At 39.8% G+C, this 24,767-nt stretch overlaps 1 protein-coding gene across 1 annotated transcript in view; it reads right to left on the minus strand.

Annotated features, from left to right (window-relative positions):
• The window catches only part of SYTL5 (synaptotagmin like 5), a 76,537-nt gene that overhangs the window by 32,941 nt on the left and 18,829 nt on the right, over positions 1-24,767 (minus strand). The window contains exons 2-3 of the mRNA XM_030953265.1: positions 17,385-17,886; positions 7,713-7,928 (exon numbers count right to left, since the gene is read on the minus strand). Of these exons, the coding sequence (XP_030809125.1) occupies positions 7,713-7,928; positions 17,385-17,503 (335 nt within the window). The 5' untranslated portion in view covers positions 17,504-17,886. The remainder of the gene's footprint in view (positions 1-7,712; positions 7,929-17,384; positions 17,887-24,767) is intronic.

Genomic DNA, 24,767 nt, shown 5'->3' on the forward strand with positions numbered 1-24,767 from the left:
AATCACAGATCTACTTGTTGCATTCCACAGCAGCAGATAATCATTGTTTACATCTTGTTCCTGAGGCCTCTCAACTTCTCAGGAGAAAAAATCCTAAGGAAAGGATTTTTCATAAAAGATGTCTGTGACAGGACAGATCCCTTTATCTTCTAGGAAAGGATAACTAAGCAATCTACTTCTCTTAATAATCTCTGTCTGTTACCTGCAACCTGCCACTATCAAACAGCCCCGAATTACACAGCTTGTGCTCTCTTGCTTAGCCAAGGATGTTCCTGGACATTGCTGGCAAACACAAATTGGCCCCAAGGAAAGAGGAAGCTGCAAATCCCTTTTTCAGGGCTGAGCAGGCAAAGCAGTGTGACAGTCACTACACTGACAGAGCTGAACCTTGTGCCCATTCAGGTAATGACAGCAAAGTGAACTGCCCACCTGCTTCATTAGACTGATGTTATTAAAATCCACCTTTCCAATATGCCAACTCCTTGCCAGGGATGCTCTGAAGAGGCTCACACCCATTCTGCTCTGGCTTCACCAGAAGAATGAGGTCTGAGGCAAAACACAGACAAGAGTCTCAGCTGAGGCACAAAACATGGCAAAGGGAAGGAGAATTGCCTTTCTTCAGTCAGGTACTTCATCCCTCTGGTGAGCCTTGTTTATCCATGTGAAAGGGGAAAAGCAGCAAGCACTGACATCCAGCCGCTGTGAGTGCTGCATGAAACAAGAGTTATCAGCCCTCACTTCAGACCTTCATCCTTATTTCCATCAGTGTTACTGTCTGTCTTCAGATCCTGAATTCAGCTGGCAGACCTTTTTTTGCAAAAATGTCCTTACTCAACAGATCATTTCTACAAAAATATCACATTCTAATGAAATAAAGGGAAAATTCTCAAGCTTTGCAGATTTTAATTTATAGTGCATTAGTATTGGATGTATTTTCCATGAATGCTGAACAATTCACACAAAGACTTCATGTTCATGTTATCTTTATCACTCATACATGTCAGGAGTACCTATTAAAAGAGTTTTTGCTCTACACATAAATAGAAATTACTTCAGATCAAATGATTTCCTAAGTCTCTGACTTGAATTTTGAATTTAATAATTGCAGTTGACATTCTGAATCAAAAAATTGAAGAGCAAGAGCTCAACAGTCTTATAATAATAATAATGTTATTTTAAGGCAATTATGACAAGGAGAGTCTCTCTCCTACTGAGATAGAAGAAAGATGCACTATTTCAGATACAGGATTAAAATGAACCCTTTCTGTCTAAAGAACTTTTCAGGTGAAAAGAAACCAGGGCTTTGCTCAATAGCACATTGTATCAGTGCTTGCAGGTTTGGCTCTGGTGTTTGCAAAATGGGCCCAAGGTCCATGCAGACTGCAGATCATGCTATGTGCATGCATTTCTTTACTGTCTCAGTTAGAGGTGGCTCATGATGTAAACAACATGTGTAATTTCTGCCAAAACAGGATTTAAGATTGTCAACAGATGCTGAAGCTAGTAGCTTTAGAAAAAAAGGAAAACACTGTTATAAATTGTAATAACAGCAATTTTTGCGTGATTGCTCTTTCCTACGCTCAGAACAGCTAGGAAGATTAACATTCAGGCAGTTCAGTTGAGTACCAGATACTTTAGGTATCTGCTAAAGTCCTTCTACATTAATTACTGATCCACCTACTCCCATCATCATGGGAGAGGAAGCAGGGATGGTTCCCTGCTTCTTCCCCCTCTGTGGTCTCCCACTAAACAAATTAATGACACTGGATAACCTATGGCCTGCCCCTCAAAAATTCAGATTTTCCACTCTCATTTCTGTGAGGCACTTCATGGTTAAATGCCCCAGTTAATAATAAAAAAATCCATTTCAGATGGAAAGTCCCAATTGTTACTCTCAATTATTTCTTTAAGGAAAAGCTCCACACTGGTAAAACAGTTTCCTCTCCTCTCCATTTGATCATTTTTTCTAACTCACATCCACAGCAGATGCCAGAGATTCAGCCTACCTTCCTTTCCATCCCCTGTTTTTTTTCAAGTTATTTTACTTCCTCCTCAGGAAGAAAATGTGGGAAAAAAGGCAAAACCAAAGGCTGGATAAAATCCAGCCCATGTTTGAACATAGCAAAGCCCTTATCACATAACCTCACATACCCTCATCTTTGTATTAAGTTCCACACAGTATTTTCTGCAACACAAATTAATTCCATTGTAAGTTTTATTATGCTGTGAGGCTATTAGACAGAATTTTTGACCCTGTGAAAAGAAGGCAAACTTGCCTAGAAGTTACTAAAATAAAATTATAAGAAATTTGAAAAGCATTTGCATACTAAAACATTGGAAATGCCTCTATTTTTAGGCTCCTAATGGGAATAAATGTTACTAAGAGATTCTGATGAATTTTCATGACATGTTAAGACAGCATAATTATTTCAGAGATTAAGATAAATTTTCCATTACTGCTTTGTTCTGCTGTAATAACTTGGGCTAACTAGACATTTGACATATAAAGGCAGTGCTCTCAGATGCCTAGACACCCTTGCAATGGGAAGTACAGACAGCATCAAGGTGTGAAATAAGCCTTTCAGAAGACAGCTGGAAGAACTTTATTTCCCTCAATTTATTGATCATTTTGTCTGCCAAATTTAAAACACAAAGTGCTCATAATTTAAGAAAATGCAGGGGAAAAAAGATACTTTAATGGAAAGTTTCTCTTGTAACACCCATGTTTGAAAGCTTCTGATGACCTCAGTTCCTTGTATGGAGGGAATGGGGCAGAAATCTTCCTCTTTCAGGTGCATCACTACATACAGGCTGGATTTACCTCATTAAATAGTGCAACAGCACAACTATCAAACAAAATCACATGGATAAGGACTGTCTTGTTCTCTGACCTCAACTGGAGAAATAGGAGTTTGGCTGAGGACTTAGCTCTAATCCTTCTTGACCTGTAAATGCTTTGTCTTGAGACTTTATATTTTCCCTGGTAATAACACCCATGAGGGGCAAAATCCAGCTAAATAATTTTCTCTTTATGGACATTCAAGGGAGATATCAATTGATAGTAACTCTAGACTGTAAGACAACTTACACATATACCTGTTTGTTTTATTTAAAAATACTGATGAACCTCTGTCATTATTCACATTCAAATGTCTTTCCTCAAATTCACTAAATCTCTTTTTTTTGAAAGCTTTTCAGAATGTAATTAATGTATTGTAACAAGCTTCCCCATCACCAGAAGCTGTTTTTCAGGCAAGTCTGTCTCTGGAGAAATGGTAGATTAAATGCTCTGAGTATTCCTTTATAGAAGTCAGATTCTCTTGTTGCCAGATGATGTTCTGATTGACAGATGAACAAGAGATTGTACTATTAAAGGAACTAGTGTCTCACCTCTACAGCCACCATCATGTTATTATGTTGTGCTTGGGTTTTTTTAATTTGTTCAGATAATAATATTATGTTTTACCACATACTCATAAAATTGGCATCTTGAAATTACTGTTCTCCAAATCAAAGTGAGCAAGCTTGCAGTTTGCCACCATTTTTTCCCCCTTTTTTTTTGGTAGCTGTACATAAATCCATCATACCTCTCAAAGCAATAACAACTTTTGATCCCAAGCCACATGACAAAAATGCCCTTTCACTGTACTGAAAGCATCCCAAACTCCAGGTTAGGACTGGACAGGCAGGACTCAAAATGCTCATAAGGAAAGAAGTGTCAAAATGTATTAAAAACAAAGCAACAGGCAGAAGTTGGCTGATATTACCTACATTCTTTTTATTGACACAAGTTATTTGTTTCTTCAACCACTTTGGAGTATCTGTAATTCAAGTTATTTCTGCAGTAATTTGTGCAGTAGCTGTCTCTTTGAACGTCCACACTCCCCACCCAGTACCAGACTTTCTGCTCTGACACCAAATGTACTAATTGGGTTTTCCAACAGTTCTGAAAAACTTTTGGACATATTCCTGCAGGTGTAATTCATGCCTGAAGAGTGCTTGTACAAGCTACTGCTATAATCATCACCTTTAATAGCATTTAAAGGACACTCTTGAGTACAATTTGGGGAGCACAGGGATGAACTAGTGCAGCACCAAAATTGTAAAGGGTTCACAAACACTTCTCCCTGACTTTTAAGGGTCTCACAGTCTGTATGACAGCAGACATCATCACATCACATCACAACAGTTTAACCTGGCTCTGCTAATGGAACAGCTCAGCAGGGGCTGGAGTCAATACAGACATCAACATAATCAAGGCTGCTAAAAAAGGGACAAAGGAGAGGGACAAATATAAAAGTCCTCCAACACTCTTTGGAAAGCATGGTAAAGCAGTCCAATTTGACAGACACAAACACCACATGTAGGTCAATGCTACAGAGCTAAAAGATTTTTCTCCTCTTCCTACCTTTTGTTTGCTACCTATAAAGCATAAATGTCTCTTAACACTGTATTATTTTCTCTTCCTTGCCTTCTGCCTTTTCATCTTGTCAAAAGCCCTATTAACTTAATCAACTCCTCCATCAAATGTAATTAAAAGAGCCTAAAAATCCTGATTTCCCCTGCATTTCTCACTTGGTAGAAAAGCAGAACTGAAATAATTTAAGTGAGAACTATGCACAATGATGTAACTGAAATGCCTTTCCCAAACTTCCATCTTCACACTGCCCACACAGAAGATTATCTCTCTGTGTACTCCCAGCAATGTAAAAGACATTTTGCATATCATTAACTGTCATGAAGTCTTGCAGAAACCCTGCATATGAACAAAAATAAAGGGGAGAGAGAGCTTTCAATTTAATAAAACACTCAACATGGACAGAACGTTAGCACTTGAAAAGTTCAGCACTTTGCAAGCAAATTACACCGTGGTGTGTAATAACCTAAAGGCAGACTTCATCCAGAATGAATTGTCAGGGTGGTTGCTGGGACCCTGCTTGGCACACAGAACTGCAGCACAATCAGGAGAAGCAGAGGTCACACAGGTTCTGAGAAATTTCCTCACTCATCTCTCAGCCCCAGAGCAGGACCATCCTTACTGAACTCATCACCCCAAGAGAGGCTTATCCAACCTGTTGTAAAATAACATTCTGCAACCCTTCCAAGTTATGTCAGTGTTCACACCATCTAAATTACATCCTTTCACTGCAATTTAAGTATCACTCTTCCTACCTAAAGAGGGGTCTTAGAACAGCCTGTAAGCCACATTCTGTAGATTTAAAACTCAGGTATTTTCTCTGGCCTAGGCTGAACACTTGTGACTCCTTCTATTGCTCTGGACATCCTGTGTGCCAAGTTTCATTATTTTCTGCTGAACTTTCTCCAGGTGGCCTGTCTGAATTCTGATACACAGAAATGGGCATGATTTTATCATGTATTTTGTAGGCCATAATTTGGCTTGTACATCAATGTGTGATGCTCAATTTTTCTGCAGTGGAAAATTCTGTTGATTCATGTTCAGCTTTTATCCAGTACAATACCCAGATCCTTTCCTAAGGAATAGCTGCAGAAGCTGTTTTTAATCTCATTTTATGTTTCTGCAGCTGCATTTTTTTCCCAAATGTAGCACTTCCACATGCCCATAGGGAGCCATCACTTGCTTTACCTTCAAACCACTTCTCTAAATTCTAAGCATCACTTTGAAACCAAATCTTGTCCTTGAGCATGCCTGGAGCACCTCTCAGTTTTATGTCTCCTGCAGGTGTAACTGGCAAATCCATCTGCTGCATCAAGGTCCTTAACTAAAATATTTAACAGTAATAAGCCAGGAAATATTCTGCTCTGTATCACCGGGGTTTTTTAAAAAGGTTTTTTTTGTTTGTTTGGGGTTTTTTGGGCTTTGTTTTCTTGAGGTTTTTTTGACAGTGAAATGTCCATGCTGAGAACAGAGCTTTACAATTTTCCAGTCAGGTCTGCAATCACACTGACAGAATTTATTCCAAGGCACAGCTACCCTAATTTGTCAGCCTATTAGAAAGGAACAAGAGAGAATATCAAAAGGTTAACTTCAGCCAAGTTATAAGACAGCAACCAATCCTCCTCTGTCACCTGTCAAAAGTGGAAATTAAATTGATTTTGACATCACTTGTTCTTGAGCCAGCTCTTTACTCCTCATCCTGTCACCTTGTCTCGGCTTTCAAACAACACAGCTACCGTTTGTTTCAGTGTTTTTAGAGAAATTAGAGGTAGTGTGGCAGGGTCAACAAATGCCTTTTTCTTTTCTCCATTTTTAAAGAGCAGCATTGTGTTTGCTGTTCTCCAAGCTGTCACATCACTCGCACCCCGTCACTTCTGAAAGGCGCAGCACTGACATTATCCCAGGAACTGCCTGAGGCAAAGTACAGGGAGCTCAGCCAGCCCCTACTGATTTAAAATCATTTCACAAATCAAACAAGTAAACATTTTTTGTCTTATAAGGTAAGACACTGTCCTTTGGATGTGCCCCACTGGATGCAGAGGAGGTTAAGGCATCTACTTAAAAATGGATGCAACCTTCTAAAGCTCAAGTTTGACGACACAAACCCTAAACTCCATGCCCTGCTGTGTTAATTTTTCACTAACTGCCTAGGTAATCAAAGTCTTGACAGAATTAGCGATTTGGGTTCACTTCCTGAAACAATTTACCCTTTCTGATCCTGTTAGTTTGAAGGTCTGTTAAAAAAATTCCATTCATTTTTTTTATTCCATCTCTTTCTTACATCATCCAGTCCTTACACCAGGATATGTAACTGAGTTTTGTTGCCCGACGCATTTCTCCTTTCCTTCATGGTTATCTTACCAAATCAAGCAAAAAAAAAAAAAAGCCTTATTACCAAACTAATCAGGTGGATTATTCTTCCAAGTCTTTGGAAAACAAGCTCATTGAAACTGGCTTGGAATTGGGAAAAGAGATGGTGCAGCAAATAAAAGCCCAGCTAAGCCTCTCCCCTTGTGTATTCTCTGTAAGGGGGTGTACAATGGTAGCACAAAATCACTGCCAGGGCTGTAAGCTCCACACGTGGTGTCCTGGTTTAGGGCAAATTTAGGAGAAAACCTCCAAAGGGGGCCCCTCCAGAAAGCAAACCCACACAGGCCCTCCCCAGCCAGTTCAGGGAGGATTCCTCAGAGAGAAGTGGAAAGAACCTGTTTATTTAACAGGCACAGCACCCCCAGCACACAGAATGAACAGTACAGGATGGCGCCACTCTTTCACCTCTCTGAAAAAGGTGACAAATTCAGAAAGTCTCTCTGGGGGTGGTCGCTCTGTTATCAGTCCCTCGGGCGCTGGGGCAGCTGCTGCCCAGAGTAGGCCCCGCTAGGCCGCAAGGTGCAAACTCTCCGTGTTCCCAGGTCCCAGCCCAGAGCAGGTTTGAGTGTTTCCAAAAAAGGGAAAGGAAAAACAGTCCAGGGAAAAATTTCAACTGCTTAGCTAAACTAACTAATGAGCAGAAGCAAAAAGCAAGAGCAAAGCAGGAGCAAAGCAGAAGCAAGAGCAAGAGCAAGCAAAAAGCAAAGCAAAAAGCAAAAGCAGCACCATGTACTGCCCCGCCAGCCGTGGGGGAGCAGGCTCATAACAAAACCCAAACAAAACATTCACTCTTCAGAACCAGTCTTGAAGGCACAGAACATAATATCCAGCATAAGCAGAACACACGAATGGGGATGCAAGCATCATCATGTCACCCTGGGACACTTAGGTTGTAACACCCTGGTCATAGAACTGCCCAACTTACGCAATCTTGGCACACACCGAGCACTTCCAGTGCCCCTCAGCCCCCAGCACACGGCAGGAGCTGCAGACTCTCAGCTGGCAGGTCTGGCACAGCTCTCCCCTGTCAAAAATGAAGCCCAGGCTCTTCTGGCAGCGAACACAGACCCTGCTGCTGTCCTGCTGAGAGTGGCGGTTTCCGCCTTTCCTTCTCACCTCCAGAAGCTCATTTTTCAGCTTCCTAGAAGTGAAAAAATAAAATCGTTTAATTTGGACATTCAACTCAATGACCTGTAAGAACTTATTAACAGATTAAAATTTTATGCTAAAAATACAAGACATGAGTAAGTGCCATTTTTTTTTTTTTTAATTTCTTGACACACACATGACACGGAATAAATCTATTCCCCAGCTGTCAGACATGCAGTCAAGAGGAAAATCTGGTAGATCACTATGAGTAAATGCAGATAGCTGAGCAGTTCTGGACAACTGATAAACCATCTTACTTGTCCTTCATCAATAATTCAAGTCATGCTGAGCCCAGGTTGACAGCAGCTCAGAACTGAGACTCTCCAGTGCATGCACAGAAGGAAAAGAAGAAAATATTTTTTGCAATTAGTGTGCATTTAATAATATGCCACTGCAGAGTTAGGTAGGAGTATATATGCAATTCTGTACCAGGTATTTAAAGCCTTAAAAGAGCCCAAACCAAAAATCTAAATAGGTAGTGGTGTTATGCTGTGATGCCACAATCAAAGTAAAAAAGGAGAATTTCACTTTAAATAGTGTGACTCAAAGATCTTACCTGTTCTACAACTGACTCTACAGAATAAAAATATTTGTGTTTAAGACTAAATTTTGAAGTCTGCAGTTTCAATGGCCAATGAGTTGGGTCCTTAACAAGAAAACAACTGTGGGATGTAACTAAGCTCAGTGGCTGCTAAATTCTTGCAATTTTACATGCCTGGGTGTTGCTGTGTCCCCATTACCCTGGCCTTCCCTATGCTGTCTTTCATGCCCATCAGCAGCCAGGAGCCCCCAAAGTCCCTCAGTCACGAAGCACTCCAGCTCACTGAAATCACTGTGTCTCTATGCACATAGATGCTTAAGGGAGGATTTAAAAACCTGCTGCCACCTTCACCTAAAGATCAGAAAAGATGTCAGAAGAAAATCATGTGGAAGATATAACCAATGAAAGGCTGCAGCCCAGTAAAGGAGGCCAGGAACATTGCTTGGGCCACCAGGGAGTCAGCTCTGACAGAATTAGGTTATTTGTGGATGCACTGCCTTGCTAAAAGATTGGCCAGCATTTGGCTTCCCACTGGGATCCCATGAGCAGCAGCTGCTCTGCAGCCACCTGACCTGTGGATGCTCAGCCTCTGACAGCTCTAGAAAAGGGCATCTCCAATCCCTCCAGGCAGCAACTGCAAATCCCAGTCAAGGGTTTTCCTCTGCTGGCCTCTATCCAGAAGTGAGCGCTTCATCCAGCTTCACACCCTTCTCCCATATCCAATCCAAACAGCCTTTCTCTCATGCCTGAGCCTTCAAAACTCTGTCCAGGCTTCATGTCTTTTCTTGGTGCTTTGCTAACTGTTCTTGCAGTTTATTGATTGCATCTTATATCTCCCCACTTCCTGCAGAGATGCTTTTTGTTCCAGCGAGTGTCCATTTCCTTCTGTGAGTCAGCTCCAAATGCAGAGAGTGTTGTGCTGTGCTGTGCAAACTGCCAGTGGTGCTGGGTGTTGCCACTGTGCACAGAGAAGGGAGATGATCCCTGTTTTTGCCAGCCCCATCCTTGGATCTACCTTCCAAACATCAAAAGAGAACTCATCTACTTCTTCTGGACTGAGAACTAAAGGCAACCTGTGATGGTGTTCGCAGGGGTCTTAGGATGAGGGAAGAGACAAGGATCTGACTTTATGTTTCAGAAGGCTTGATTTATTATTTTATGATATATATTATATTAAAACTATACTAAAAGAATAGAAGAAAGGATTTCATCAGAAGGCTAGCTAAGAATAGAAAAAGAAGAAAATGATAACAAAAGCTTGTGTCTCGGACAGAGAGTCCGAGCCAGCTGACTGTGATTGGCCATTAATTAGAAATAAGTGCATGAGACCAATCACAGATCTACCTGTTGCATTCCACAGTAGCAGATAACTGTTTACATTTTGTTCTTGAAGCTTCTCAGCTTCTTAGGAGAAAAAATCTTAAGATTTTTCATAAAATGTGTCTGTGACAGCAACCCACCCCCAGAATACTCTAGACGACACCACGTCTATCTGCTTGAATAACAAATACACCTTTAGGTACTTGAGAAGACCTCTAATTACCCCTGAGTTTATGGTCACTCACATCTCACTAACCATCAAACAGCATTCACAAATGTTTAATGATTTTCTGTCACCCTCCAGCAATGTGGAGTTGTCAGAGATAAAGTGCTCTGGCCACTCCGAGCACCAGCTGACTTTATGGAAATTTGTTAAGATTGATTGTGCTATCACATAGTCTGAGGTATTGCAGCACTTTCCAGGTTCAAATTCATCTTGCCCTGGACTTTTGCCATGACCTCAGGAGTGGGAATTCCAGAGGATCTTTCTGACCTGTAAGGACTGAGGCCAAGAAGATGTTGTGCACATTGGCCTTTTCCACATGCTTTGTCACTGGGTCCTCTATTGCACCCAGCAGCAGGCCCACACCTTTCCTTGCTTTCCTTTAGCCTCCATTTTCACAATTACAATGTTCTCCTGTTCATCTCATCTAATTTGACTGCCAAAGTGGACCACCATTTCTTTACCTGATCATTGGTCATTCTCTCTCTACCTACCTCATCTTTTCTGTGGTCTCCTGTCAAAACTGTGACTTTTTATACAGCAGAGCCACTGAGGAATGTTCAGCAGAGAGTCTTTGAGAGAGAACTGCATCTTTACTTTTTATTCAGGTTTGCAAAGATTTGGTCAATCACATACCAAAGGACTAAAGAGGCACAAATAATTCCGTTTCAGTTTCATTTACCACTTCAGTATCTGCGTGCAAACCAAGAACCCGATCCTTACCCAAGTGTCAGAGTAACTCAGGAGATGAAAAATTGTTAATCCTCAAATCTCAAAAGGGTTAGAATACTGTGCACAAGCAAAGACTTATTTTTTCATAACAGATTTCTTTCCAGTGGCTTAATTTTACTGAAAAAAAATAAATTAATCATGACCCATTGCATTTCAGGAATTTGACACACAGTTGTTGGCAGCTGCCATCTTTTTGGCAATAATCACTGTGTCCTGTTCATTGCATCCAGGTATCTAATGATGAAACAGAGCCTCCACTGAACTCCTTCCACTCCAGCCTTCTCCCTCCCCACTGCAACTTTTGTGCTTAGTTACAAGTATTATTAGGCACAAAATCCATTTTAAATAGTTCCAATTTAATTGGGAAATGTCTATAGGCCCAAAACAATAAACAACACTTTTTAAAATAGCTTGCTTAGAGATCAACATGTTGGAAAACATAACAGTGTTTTTGTGACATTACAAAGACGTTATTCCTACTCTTCAGTGGTGGTGATTGCAACAATATTTCCCAGTGCTTATGTGAAACACAATCTAAAATTCTTATCAGGTGATAGCTGATCTGCTATCAGTGGAAATTCTGAGAAGTGTTTGTTTTCCTATTTTTGAATATAAATTGCTTTTGATGACTTCCAGGGAACTGAGAGAAAGTAAATCAACCCACAGTTTCTCCACTCAATTAAACAAATAAGAAAGAAAAATTAAAAAAAAAAAAAAAGCAAAGAGTGCATGGACAGATACACTGGATATAAACATTCATTTGAGATTCCCTATATTATTTGCTGAGCTGAACTTCTGATTGACTGCAACAAATATATTCATATCTTAAGAAAATAAAAAATGAACTGTCTCAAGGGCCAGGAAGAGCAGGAGGAGGTGGGTGATTAATTTGACAAAATCCATCATCATAACAGTCCCTAAACAAGCCCAGCTGAGCTGCACTGATTCACTGTACTGAAAAGGGATAATAAGAGCAGCCTGTAGCTGCACTGATTTACCACTACATTTATTTCCCAGGGCAGGAAGCAGCTGGATTATAAACACCCAATTTCCTTGTGCCTGTCTAACATTTGCACTCTCCATAATTTTAAAGGAATACATTTAAAGACAGAGTTAGATATTTCAAATCTCAAATATTAAACAAGAATTAATCTTTATCCATCTTCTCCTAGTAATATGAAAGGGAAAATAAAACTCAGCAGAAGCCAATTTAATAGGCTTCTGAGAAAAAGAATCTTATCATTCATTGAGGTTTCTAAACCTTTCATTACAATGGCTGTTTGATGAAAGATAGCTATTAAAAATAAATTTGATTCTGCCAAGTTTAAAAGAATATGTAGCCATTTTTCTAAACTATTAATTTATATTAAGATCCCTCTACTGTCTGAGAAAATACGTTAAGCATGTTGGAGAAGAGTTCTGTTGTTGCCAGGATCCCAGGTAACACCGAATGTCTAAAACCTGAGCCTTTCCAAAGGTGGCCTAAAAGGCCAATGCAAAATACAGCAGGAAACAGAATAAACAAAACAAAAACAACCACAGAAACTGACTCCAGAATTCACAGCTCTTGGCACAGTTGCCAGAGGCACAGGAATCCCTGAAGAAGTCGGGTCCTTCCCTACAGATGCTGAAAGCAATGAGGCAAAGGTCCTTGTTCCTACACAAATGCAGCCTCAAGGGATGAAATATTCTCAAACCCCTATAACACTGCAAAGAGGAAGCAAGGAGAGCCTTAGGAGATCCATTTCTTATTAAATTAAGCTTTACCCTAGAGAATATTTATCCCTCAAAAGTAAAATAGCTATACTGCTGCAAGAGGCAAGACATTCTTGTCACAAGGCATTCACTTAAATTAACACCATAATTTCCTTTTAACTTTGTAAGCATTATCCACTTGCTTTATGTTAGGTAACTTTTCCTGTAATACCAAATTTACTGGTCTGGATGGTTTGTTTTTTTTTTTTTATTTCAGTAGGATTTTAGAGAACTTTATTTTGAATTTTTTTCTACCTCATCTCCTCTCCATTAAAAAAAACAAAACAACAAAACCAAACAAGCTGTTAAATGTAATATCATACATAATTCCTGAATTTGATTTTCAAATTTCTCCTGGATCTTCTTTCTCCCCATTTCAAAACCCTTTTTCCTCTGAAGATGTAGAGCAGCATAATCCAAGTCTACCTAATTTTATTTTGCCATACTAAATTTCCAGAGTTCAACGGGTCATAAAAAATTGAATTAAAAATAAAGAAGGGCAACCCTCTCCCTCCCTCAGTCAATTATTATTAAAGAGTTTGGCTGGAAAAGAGATTGAATTACTTTAATACAGACAAATAGAAACATCCTTGTTCTGAACCTGTGCAGCTACTAACTTGGATACTAAAGAATTTTTCTGTGCAGGAACTGGCATCAACATGCTTGAGTATGAGGAAGAAAGGCAATTTTCTTTCCAGAATGATTCTCAGTACTTTCTCCAAATTCAGCCAGATTCCCTTCACTGTCTGGCACAGTATGCACAAAATAACAGTAAATATTATTGAGAGTTCACAAAAAGAACTGGGCTATTACCAACTTCCATTGAGGTCTCCTTGGATTGTAAAATATGAGTACCTAAAGTATTTTTTGCACTTACTTAATAAGCACAGGTTTTCACATTTTGTTAATGTAGCAGCTCAACGTGATAAAAATTGTGTTAAGAACACCCAAGTATGGAGGCACATTGATGACAACACATGGAAACAAAGAATGAATTTGCAAAGAAAAAGAGATCTGGCATAAGCAATGACAGAACAGAGCCCAGTGAAAAGAAGGAGAGGAGGCATTGGAACTGAAATTATACTGGTTATCATAATGATGGTAAACTTCCATAGATGGAACTTTTTCTGGGTAACTCACTCACTCATCCTCTCAAATAAAAAATGGCTACTAAGAATGAAAAAAAAAAAGACAAAACAGATCCTTCTTCCTAGTCCTTAATAAAACAGATTCTCCCAACATATGAAAATTAATCACCACGAGAAATTCTTTCACCCGTGCAGGATTGTGGTTCTCAAAGAACACAGGACAGCAAAACAGGCACCTCTGTCCTTGTAGTACTGGCAATAGTAACTATCCTTGAAATGTCTCTGATTCAGAAAATAACAAACTGTTAGACTGTTTTAAATACACCTCACAAAAGACTGGGCTGCCAGACAGGAATTTTGCAACTTCCAGGTACAGATTGCCATTGTGCTTTAACACAAAGGTTCCCTCCTTCAAATATTTATAAGCAGTTTTACAGAAACATAGACCATGCCCCATATTACATATGTTATCCTGCAACCATTTTGTGCTTATAACAAATCCAAATGTATACTCAGCGGATCAATCACTTCCCATTCCAGTCCTCCAACTTCTGCTTTTCTGAAGTACTGCCTGGAGCTACCACATGGTGATATCCATGCTAACACTTTCTCCTATATTATAATGAAGTTAATACCATAAATTGTTTCCATGGATCTCTTTGGACTGATAAGAAGAAGTCATTTTAGTCAGATGAAAAGACAGGAATGCTAACTTTCCTTGTCAGTACAGATCTGGGGCTGGTGCAATTCTTACACAACTTCTGGTAACCTAAATGCTGACAGAGAGGTTCAAGCAACAACCCATTAAAGTTTTTTCTTGGACAAAACTGCAATTTTCTCAGCACAGCAATTATTACTTTATCTCCTCTAAATTCGTAACTCTGCTCCATAAACAATGGAAAGGAACTTTGTATTTTAAACCCTAAGAAAATAGTTAAGGAAAGAATTAATGATTTTATTCAAATAATCTTAGCAATTGAAAAAAAACATGATGGTAATTCAACTGACATCAAAAGCATCATAAAACAATGTTTAGAACACTGCAGGTTATTTGCACAACTAATCTATTAACAGCTTCAAATCAATATTCAAAGAAAACATCCAGTCATGCAAGATGCAACTTGGAGTTAAGAACATAAATCATAATCTCTATTAAAGAGGTTGATTATTTGTACTATCAAAACTAGACCTCAGAAAAAGAACTTGATGACTTCTATGTTTCTCTCTCATGTGGGTGAAATAATTGTGCATCAAACAAAAATACAAGAAGAGTCACCTGCACTCCATAAAACAAGTATGAGCAGCCATAGTAAAAACAACCCTCAACAATTTCATTATTAGAACATCCTCTTGCATTTATCATTGCTTTCACAATGAATAGAAAGGTCTTTTTAAGTTATAAGGGCTTTATAAAACAAATAGGAAGAGAAAAAACCAAAAATTATCGTGATAGATTCAGAAAGAGTGGAACAGGATAATAAGAATTCCTCAGTACAATGTATGAGTAAGCTTCTTCCCAGAGTGGAAAATGACTTGAAAATAAATAAAAAGGGACTTGCTCTTCTGCAAAGTACTTCAATAAAGTATTTAACAGATTGTACCAAATGGAATTTTAAAGACAACAAATGTTCCCCTGAAGTATGCTTATAAGCCATGATTATAGATTCTTGCCAAGTTGTACTGAGAAAGAAAAATTAAAAAGCCTCATAGGAAGCAGTTAGCTATCAAATTCTTTATAGTTTTATACTCTGGAAATCTTTTATAGACCACATTCCACTGTTATCAGGCAAAGTATGGTCTAGTGACAATAAATAGGAAGGCCATTGGTTCAAACACAGGTGCTAGAAATGTGCATAAGCACCACATTTCATTATTAGTTATTCTAATTAGCATTTTATTTCAGATTATCTTGATTTGGAGTATTTTCTTAGGGTATTTTTTTACCAAAATACTGATAGGTAAATATCAGCTGTGACTTCACTGAACTGTGCTGAGCTGTCCCCCCCAGGGGTGCTGCAAGTTCAGCAGATTTGGCAGAGCAAATTCCAGTAATGCCATTAAAGGCAGAAAATTTGGGGAGTGAAGACATCATACTAAAAAAAAAAAAAAAAGAAAAAAAAAAGAAAGCAGCAACAATAGAAAATCCAAACTAACCAAATGAAACAAAACAAAAAACCTCACAAAACCACAAGAGTTTCAAATTTTCGTTTGAGATTGGGAAATGACAATAGTAGAAAAAAGCTTTCAGGGGCTTTATGAATCCAGTGATCTGATACACTCCATACTGATGCCTTTGACAGATGATTATTGGCACATCACACATTTCCAAGGCCACCACCTCAGGAAACCAAAATAATTTATTTTAATTTTTTTATTTTATTACTAAACAGAGCAGAATGCTCTGGAACAAACAGTGCTCCATCTGTTTTCTTTTTCATCTCACAAACCATTAAGGAGACAAAATGATTAATTTGCCCACACCACCTTAAAGAAACACCAGTTTCCAGCCCCTCCTTTCAGATGAACCACTGTGCTCCCCCAGGTAAATGGAGGAGCACAGCAGCAGGGGCATTGCACTCAGACTGGGTTCAGTTGAAGGAGAAAAGCTTTCAAAACCTGTGGCTAACTCTGCATAGATTTCCAAATAATAAAAATTAGTTAAATTTCCATTAATTTTCAAATTATTAAATTTCATTAATTTCCAAATAATGATTTTAAACAGTAGAAGCTTCAACAGGTGCTGACCATACACCCTTGCAATGTCTAAAATGTCTTTGAACAATGCCTAAAATGTTTTTAGAAAATCAAAGGGAAGAACAATGCAGCCTGGCCTTGGGATTCATGGACAGAAACCAGAAAAGGCTGGAAATTTTCCCTCTGCCATTTGTTATATTCAGCAGCCTCACCAACACCAAGTGCTGCATCTATCCACACTAAGCCTCTTTCTCAGAACCAACACTGAGAAACCCCAAAAGGGCAGTGGGGGGGGGAAGTGAAATGAAGAAGCCAAACCCTCCTTGAAAAGCACAGGGACCTTTGCAAACTGACACTTAGCTGAACTAACTCAAACTGAGCTTTCTAAAACTGCTGACTCAGCCTGCCTCCTCACATTGTTCTCTGAACTTTGCTTTTTACTTTTCTGAATAGAAAAAGAACACGTGGACTCTATTAATACCCTGAGACTCTACTTCTCCCAACAGTGACTTTTGAGATAAATACCTGAGATTTTAAATTTTATTTATTAGTAAATCTAAGTAATTTGAAAAATGAAGTGTCCTTTGTCCCAATCCTGTAAGCATCACAACAGAGAGAAGGACACCATCATGCCTTTGTTCCATGCTCTAGGAAGTCCTGAACAGAGGTAGATGCCAAATTCCTGTGCCTCTGACACCTTCCAAACTTCTGTCCCTCAGCCAGCTCTGAAGACAGGCTCTGTGTGCAGCTTCTCTCAGAGGAGGAGAGTTCAAGAGCCTTACTAAAACTTCCCATTTACAGGGGGAAATTCAGCCAAACCAGTCTAAATTTACACACCCTGAAATTTAAAAACCCTGCTGAGTATTTTTGCACTTGTTATCTTATACTCTTGTCTTGAAGCAATGGACATGATTTTTGTTTACTGAGAACCACACTAGAGAGCAATTTTCTTTTTAACACACTTTACTTGAAATGAAAATTACCTGTGTCACCTTGTAGTAGTCATCCTTGTATAAGGCACATAGAAAACCTTCACTGGGTACCACAAAAACATCTACCAACCATATATGCAAAAGCAACAACAAAAGGGGTTACCTGATTCTTTTATCTTCAACTTTTTTCAAGTACTCATCTCTCTTCAATACTCCCAAGATTGTTTCCTTTTCGTGTTCCAACAGAAATGACAAATTGATGATCTCTGAGTGCTTTGTCATGGTCCTTCCACAGCCACTCTCAAAGCAATGACCACTTTTGCCAATCAATACTGCAAGGATTTATTTGCACAGGTCCAAAGGCACCTTTGTGGCAGAGTTACAAGATCCACACAGTCAAGAGGTATTTTGAAAAATGCTTCTTTAAATTAACTGGGTGTCAAGATTGTATTGCTTTTCCTTCCAGCTACAGAGGAAATAAAGGTTTCTCCTTTGTTTCTTCCTTGGGAAAGGCAGTCATGTTCCTGGTGGTTAAAAGGCCCTTGGGTCCTGGCTGATGCTCACTCCAAGCCTTCAGATTTCATCCGCTGCAGCTGCAGAATCAGCTTCCCGAAGAATTGTAGTTTGGAGCCACAAAATCACTCGGTATATTTATATCAAACTACCTGAAAGTCAAAACAAATTGTGTGGGTGATTTTGAAATTACCACCAGAGTCTGATTTGACAAAAGCTAAATCTAGCAATGGTTTGGAAGTCGCTGAAGAACAGCCTACAGACTTATGAGGGGCCACTTATACACAACCAGCATAAAATTTTGGTGTTTTTTCCTAAGTAAAGAGTAAAAAAATCACTGTTTCTGCAATACACATCCAACTACCAGGTCACTTTCAACAGCAAGAACACAGGACAGGAAGGTGATACACAAACTGAAACACACAAGTCATTGCAAGGCAGAAATACAAGTCAGGAGTGCCAGTTTTGAGCTTCTTATCACTGAAAATTGGGAAACAAGCACACCATAGGCAAATACTTTTGGTTAGACTGCTGTCTTAGACATACAACAGCTAAGTAATAAAAACACATGTAAAAAAATACTTTTATTCTCTCCATTTATTTTAATAGGAAAAAACAACACACATACCCCTAAAAAACCCCAATGCTGGATCATTAAGTTTGTCGTTCAATTCTTGAAAAAGGTGTTTGTATTCATACCATAAGACCAAGTTACTTATAAGCAAAAGGAAGAAATCCAACATATGAACTCTGTTATTATCTAGAAGGTCAGGTTCTTCCTTGAACTGCTTAGAAAAATGCCTGGTGAAAGCACTTTTAACCCAAGCAGATCATAACATCAGCAGCCTGGGGAGCATGGGGCACCCACACAAATCTCACAGAGTCATTGTTTGTCTGGTCAAGGAGCTCTGAAATTCTGTTTGCTGATTTTCCTTGCAGGGGCAGCATGGGTGACATGAAGCATTATTTTCACAGGCATTTCTTATTTTTAACTGGGGAAAAAAGGACCAAGTTTTATTGGAAATGGAAAGCCAAGAGGTAAAGGGGAAAGTCTGAGTGAAACAATTAGAGATTTGGGACAACAATAGTGTTAAAAACTATCTCTGACCCATTATTAACCCATTATTGGGTTGATGATGTGCCACAGGTAAACAGAGTTCTTGCAGAACCCCAGTGCAGTGGGATGGCAGGCAGGCTACCAAGAGCACTCTACCTCGTGAGACATTCTGGCATGGGGAATTCAGAGAAGATAAAAATTGCCTGATGAAGTTAACTTAACATCTGGTAATTTCTTCTCAGCTTTTCTTTTAACTCTAAAGAGATTAGTATTCCTACCAGACCATACAAAAGCCTCAAATATTCCCTTTAGCTAAGTGTGTTGCTGATCCTTGAATTCCTGGGAGATTTTTCTCTCCGTACAGGGAGGCACACATGACATCCAAAATTTCTAAAGCCATAATTGGGAACCCAGTTATTTCATTTGCCACCTGGAGGATCAAATACACAGAGCCCAGAGCAGAACTAAGCACTGGTAGGAGTGATGAGAACACAAACTGTCGGATAAGTCAGAAAAAATTTCAGAGAGTGCTACACATTCCTGGCCAGACGTAAATCAGCTGAAAGATGATTCCATTTTGTTTCTTACAGGGAAGAAATCCTAAAACGCAGTGGTCTATTCAACAAAATTCTGGTATTTCATGCTGACAACTGTATTATAGTGAACTCTGTGAATCTTGACTAGAAATCATTACAGTCTTGTTTGTAAAGACAACAGAAACTACATCAGAGTTTGTAATGTAGAGAATAATGTAGAGCATTATGAAGTTTATCAGATGGACAGATGGACATAAAGTACATTCATGTTACCCACATTAGCAGAAATATGTTTGTAATAGATTCTATTCTTATAGAATGAGTATAATCAGCTGCAGTTGAATTCTATTCACAATGGTTTGTGTGGCTTCCTTTCTGTTTTTTACTGAACATTCCTTGCATTTTTTCCTTCAGTCACATCCATGACAAAAACCTTGTGGATTTTAACTGTCCTTATCACCTAAGAGGGGGATTTGGCAGCTATCAGGAAATATAAGTTTACCTGCTTATGTGTTCAACCAGTTTTATGTAGATTAAAATACATTGTCCATTAGCAACAGAATCCTCCTACAGAACCAGGATGGCTGCCTGTTTAATGGTCTCATACTCAATATTAGCAAGTATAAACCTCACCAATGAGAGTTTAAAAAAGCAGCATTCTCCAATTACCTTATTGCTTTGGTGGGAGAGCAGCTCCAGCACACTGAGCACACCAGCAATGCAGGTTTTGTGTTCAGGCTGCAGTAACACAGCTGATGTTGGAGCAGCCCAGTTTTCCTGCCTGCCACCTGTCCAACACATGTGCACCTGCCAGATAACTGACAGTAATATTCAGGCTCACCTCACCTTTCAGATTTTCTTCTGCACCATGAAATTGCCACTCAAAAATATGATTTCCTAACCAGATACTCCCTCCCTGATGAAACTTCAGCAAATACCTCAAGAGAAACTCCTCTTTGCTCAGACAGGCTTCCTTCTAAACATGTTACACTCATGATCTCTGCCTAGGTAATTTTCTGTACCCCAGGCTAGCTGAAGTAGCGGCAGCAGTTAACTTTGCATAAAACAGGTTTACACAATTCTTTAATAATTCTTAGACAATATTACCCTTGCCAGGGCAACTTTTAGGACTGAAGATACTGCAGATATCTTTACCCCTAAGGAAGTAGATCTAGTAAAAAATCCTTGGTCCTGCATCCTCCATCACTCCTGCCTAATTAGACAGATTCTGTTTGAAGCTCTAAAGACTGCTGCTTGTTCTGCCTTGTGCTGGTACAAGATGTGCCCAAACCACCCCCACCTCACAGGAGACCACCTGGTCTGGCCCCCTGCCCTCTGTGGCACACGAAGTTGTTAAACAGGAGAACAATGACATCACAACTGCAGGAACATTTGCGCTATTGGAAAGGAGACTAAGGAGTAAAGAGACACTGTTTTTAATAATCTACCATTTAAGACTTCCCTGCTTTACACAACACATTATTAGAGACCAGGCCTGTATTTCAAATTAGGACTTAATAGGAAAATTTGCTCTTCTCCTTTCCTGTGCTACTTTTGCTCTCTCTCTAAATGGCCCAGAATAAATTAGCTGACAAAAGCTGAATCATGAATCAACATAGGGCTCAAAAACAAAACCAGTCAGCCAGCCTTTAAAAGGTGACAATGCTCCTTTTAACAGACTTGTGATGTTTTATTAAGCATCCCTGGGGCTGATTAGGAAATGTAGTTGTTCTCATCCTAAAGTGAGTCAAGATTTCACACAACAGAACGTTTGAGGAGCACTAAAATGTGAATTAGGACACTGGGAAAAATGCAAATCTCTCCTAAAAGGATGGGCTTTGTTTTAATCTCCATACAATATGTAGAGAGAACATTAATTTCTTAAGTCAGAGTAAAGCAAAGATCTGATAGCAGACATGCAGAAGAAGGAGACACTTCTTTCATTTCATTTCATTCTTTCTTCTGCTCCACTGTGACATAATCCTAAGGCTGTATGGAAGCGATCTTCTGAAGCAGGTGCTTGTTATCCCTTGCCTCATGGGAAGGGTAGAAAAGATGCCCAATGAGATTTCCCCCAATGCTTTTGCCACTCCTCTTACCCCATAGAAATGTATCTCTAGAATGGAGTTTTACTCTTTGAAGCTATTGTTGACGGAAGATGCATTAGAAATAACATGCACTTATTAGCGTAAGACAGCAAAATGAGACAAAAATTAATAAAAAGGTACAGTTTATCCTGCATATAACTGCATCCACTGCACACAAGTACCATGTCTATCCGGAGAGCATTTGCTCACCCTCCCAAGACAAAAGAATTAGGGATTGCCTAAAAAAACCCCAACAACATTAAAAAGTAGGGGGGAAAAAGGCTTTACAGCATGGAAGAACACACCACTTATTTTTGCTAACTGTAGTTACACAGTTGCTTGTGACGATTACAGCACCCCCAAAACTGAACTTCCCTGAGGGACACCAGTTCAGAGGAACAGGAATTATGGTGAATCCACTTCAATCAGTGAGGTTTGCAGTTACCACAGGCACAGTGACCATGAATGTTCCTGCCATGGGCATCCCCCCCAGCCCAGCAAGGCAGCTGTCACCTGCACTCCAAAATACCTCTGCTTCATCTCTCCCCCATCTTTCTGGGAAGGAGGAGAAGCATCCTGCTCTCTAGAGACAGAGCTGGAAGGAAGGGAGAGGAATTATCCTCTTTTCTTCAATGGCTCTGTCATCAAATTGCCTGATGCAAGAAATTGCTCCCACTGCTGAACCATTATGTTTACTTAGCTGGAAGCCAGGACCTGGAACAATTTAGTGACTCAGCAAGAGCATTTTCCACATGCACTGACTGCAGTGGCACAGGAACCACAGCATTGCCTCACACTGAGTGACAGAGCCTCCACCTGCTGCTGGCAGGAACTTCTTTGCCAGCAGAGAAATACTGTTTGCACTACATACATTTACTAGCATGGGTGTATTTAGGATAGGCACAAACTGTATCTTCATACTGGTAAGGAAATCCCTAACAAGAGTAGCTGAATGCAGCATGGTGTGGTGGCTGTAATTGACTTTTGCCGCTTGAGAAGCTGAGATGGATCATGTCCTGACAAGGCACCAATCACTGCTTGAACCAAAGCTGCATGAGGTACAACAGCCTAGCTGGAAACTCCACAGGAACAGGATTAATGGCATTACTGACTCTTCCCTATGCTTCAGGAAGCCACAGGTTCCGCCTCCCAGCTCAGTGCTGGCGCTGTGGATCACAGCATGGTGAATCTAAATCCAGTGCACACAGCTTCAACACTCAAATGAAAAGAGGCACATATCATACAGGTGCTGCTTAAAACACACAAAGCTTCTGTATGCTGACTTCATTCACATGGGGGTCTGAAGTAAAACTCAAAACTAAGTAGCCTCCCAAGCATGGTCCACATCCACAGCTGTTTTCCTCTTAGGTAGCCTCCAAAGCATGGTCCACATCCACAGCTGTTTTCCTCTTAGGTAGCCACCAAAGCATGGTTCACATCCACAGCTGTTTTTCTCCTTTCTGGGGCCCACAGCTATATGTAAGCCAATGATAGAGGAAGGAGGGGAAGGGCTGCCCACATTAATTCTAATAAAATGGCAGGAAGATATAAAAATGCACGAATATAAAGCTTACCACGCTGAAACTGTAGTGTCCAGCTTGGTTTCTCCTGTTCTCACTTAAGCATGCTGCTTGCAGAATGCCATGAACAGGAGCAAGACAAACCAGCTTCACTTCCCAGCAATGTGTTTGCAGAGGGCACACACCCAGGTGAGCAAACCAAGTGTCAGCAGGTACTGAAGGACCAGGAAATGCTTGCTGCACAAAATCAACAAATTTTTTAGGTGAGATAGAGCCAGTCAAGACAGCAAAGTCAAGTGGCAAGAAAGGAAAGCCAAGCCACACTTGTTGAATGTGATCTTGGTTAATTGCACATGGATTAGACTGAGTGAGAGCTCTGGTCAGTATTGCAATGTAAATAGTGAGCAGGTTCTTTGGTTAAGGGCAATCCTCAAAGACCTTTAGAGTAAGAGCTGGAAGTCATGTATTGCAATAAAGAAAGGATCATGTCTGAGTGACAGCAACACTGTTTGAAGAGTCATTTAAAGCACAAGTTGGTATCAAGTGCACTGGAACGAACACAGGCTGAGAGAGAAGCTGAAAATATGATTCCTTATGTCTGCTGCTTTCTAACTAGTGCAGTATGAGTGCGTTTGACTTCAGAGTAATTAGAATAACTCAGATTTGTTAATCAAACAACCCAATGGATTCAGAAGCAGTTCATTTTTCAGGCTGGGCACAATTCCAGCTGTCTGGAAATGTCTTGGCAGGGCTGTCATGTCCCTCCCTACAGGAGTGCAGATCTCTGCAACCACAGGCAATGCCTGCGAGCTATATCTAATTTCTACAATTACTGTAATAATATTTCCAAACCAAAATCATGAGTGTTTAAAGACTAAAGCAATAAAGTTAAAGCTCATTAAGTCTATGGAGGAGACCTTGCTGTGTAAGAAAGCAGTAAATTAACTTGCCTGACTGTACAAATAAGACAGCTAGGACTAAGCTCAGCGCTGACAACTTGACCATTCATTAAACATTGCTCCTTCTCCAGGTCTCACCTTGATTGTTTTTCAGCCCCTGATAGAAAACTTAAGTAACACCAAAAAAAAACCATTTTTAAAAGAATACATTACATTTTCTGTTTCTCAGCTATGCAACTGCACAGTCAGGTTACAACTCCCAGGAACAGGGAACAGCAGTGCCCAGAGAAAGCTCACTGGAGACACTGCTGGCTGCCACCCCAGCAAGCTTGGCTGATTTTTCGAACTGGGAAAAATGCAGCAGCCATTCAGGCAGGGGATCAAGTGCAGAACAAACCACAGGTAGAGAGAACACCAGGCAGTCTGTTGGGGAACATAAGCTCATGCTCCCTAGAGATCCCACAAAACAATGAAAGAATTTAACTCCTTCAGAGATGCTTTGGAATAAACAAATATCTAAGAATATTTTCTATATTAAGAGAAGATTCAGGGGAATCCGTCATGTTTAAAATAATTTATTTACGAACAGGAGGCAAGGAGTGGGAAGAATGACACAATAGGGTGGCAACCTTTTTCTTTTGTTTTGCTCATCATTGGGTAAATATGGTTTACCTTCCTGGCTGAGTATTCAGCCAGGAAAAAAGACACTTCCCAGGGCAAGAACGGAAAGAAAATTCAGCGCGTCAGTTTGCCAAATCAAAGAAACCAAACAGATCTGAATCAAAGAATGAATGAAGGAAAAATACTTCTGCTATTGTTAAGCAAATAGCATCTGTACAACGTTAAATCAGCCATGAAAATATGAGTTAGGGCTTGAGTCATCTCAGTGTTATTACTTAGTCACAGTGTGTGAAGGCAGCAATTCATTCAGCAC

This window comes from Camarhynchus parvulus, chromosome 1 (genome assembly GCF_901933205.1).
Source record: "Camarhynchus parvulus chromosome 1, STF_HiC, whole genome shotgun sequence".
Classification (NCBI taxonomy): Eukaryota; Metazoa; Chordata; class Aves; order Passeriformes; family Thraupidae; genus Camarhynchus; species Camarhynchus parvulus.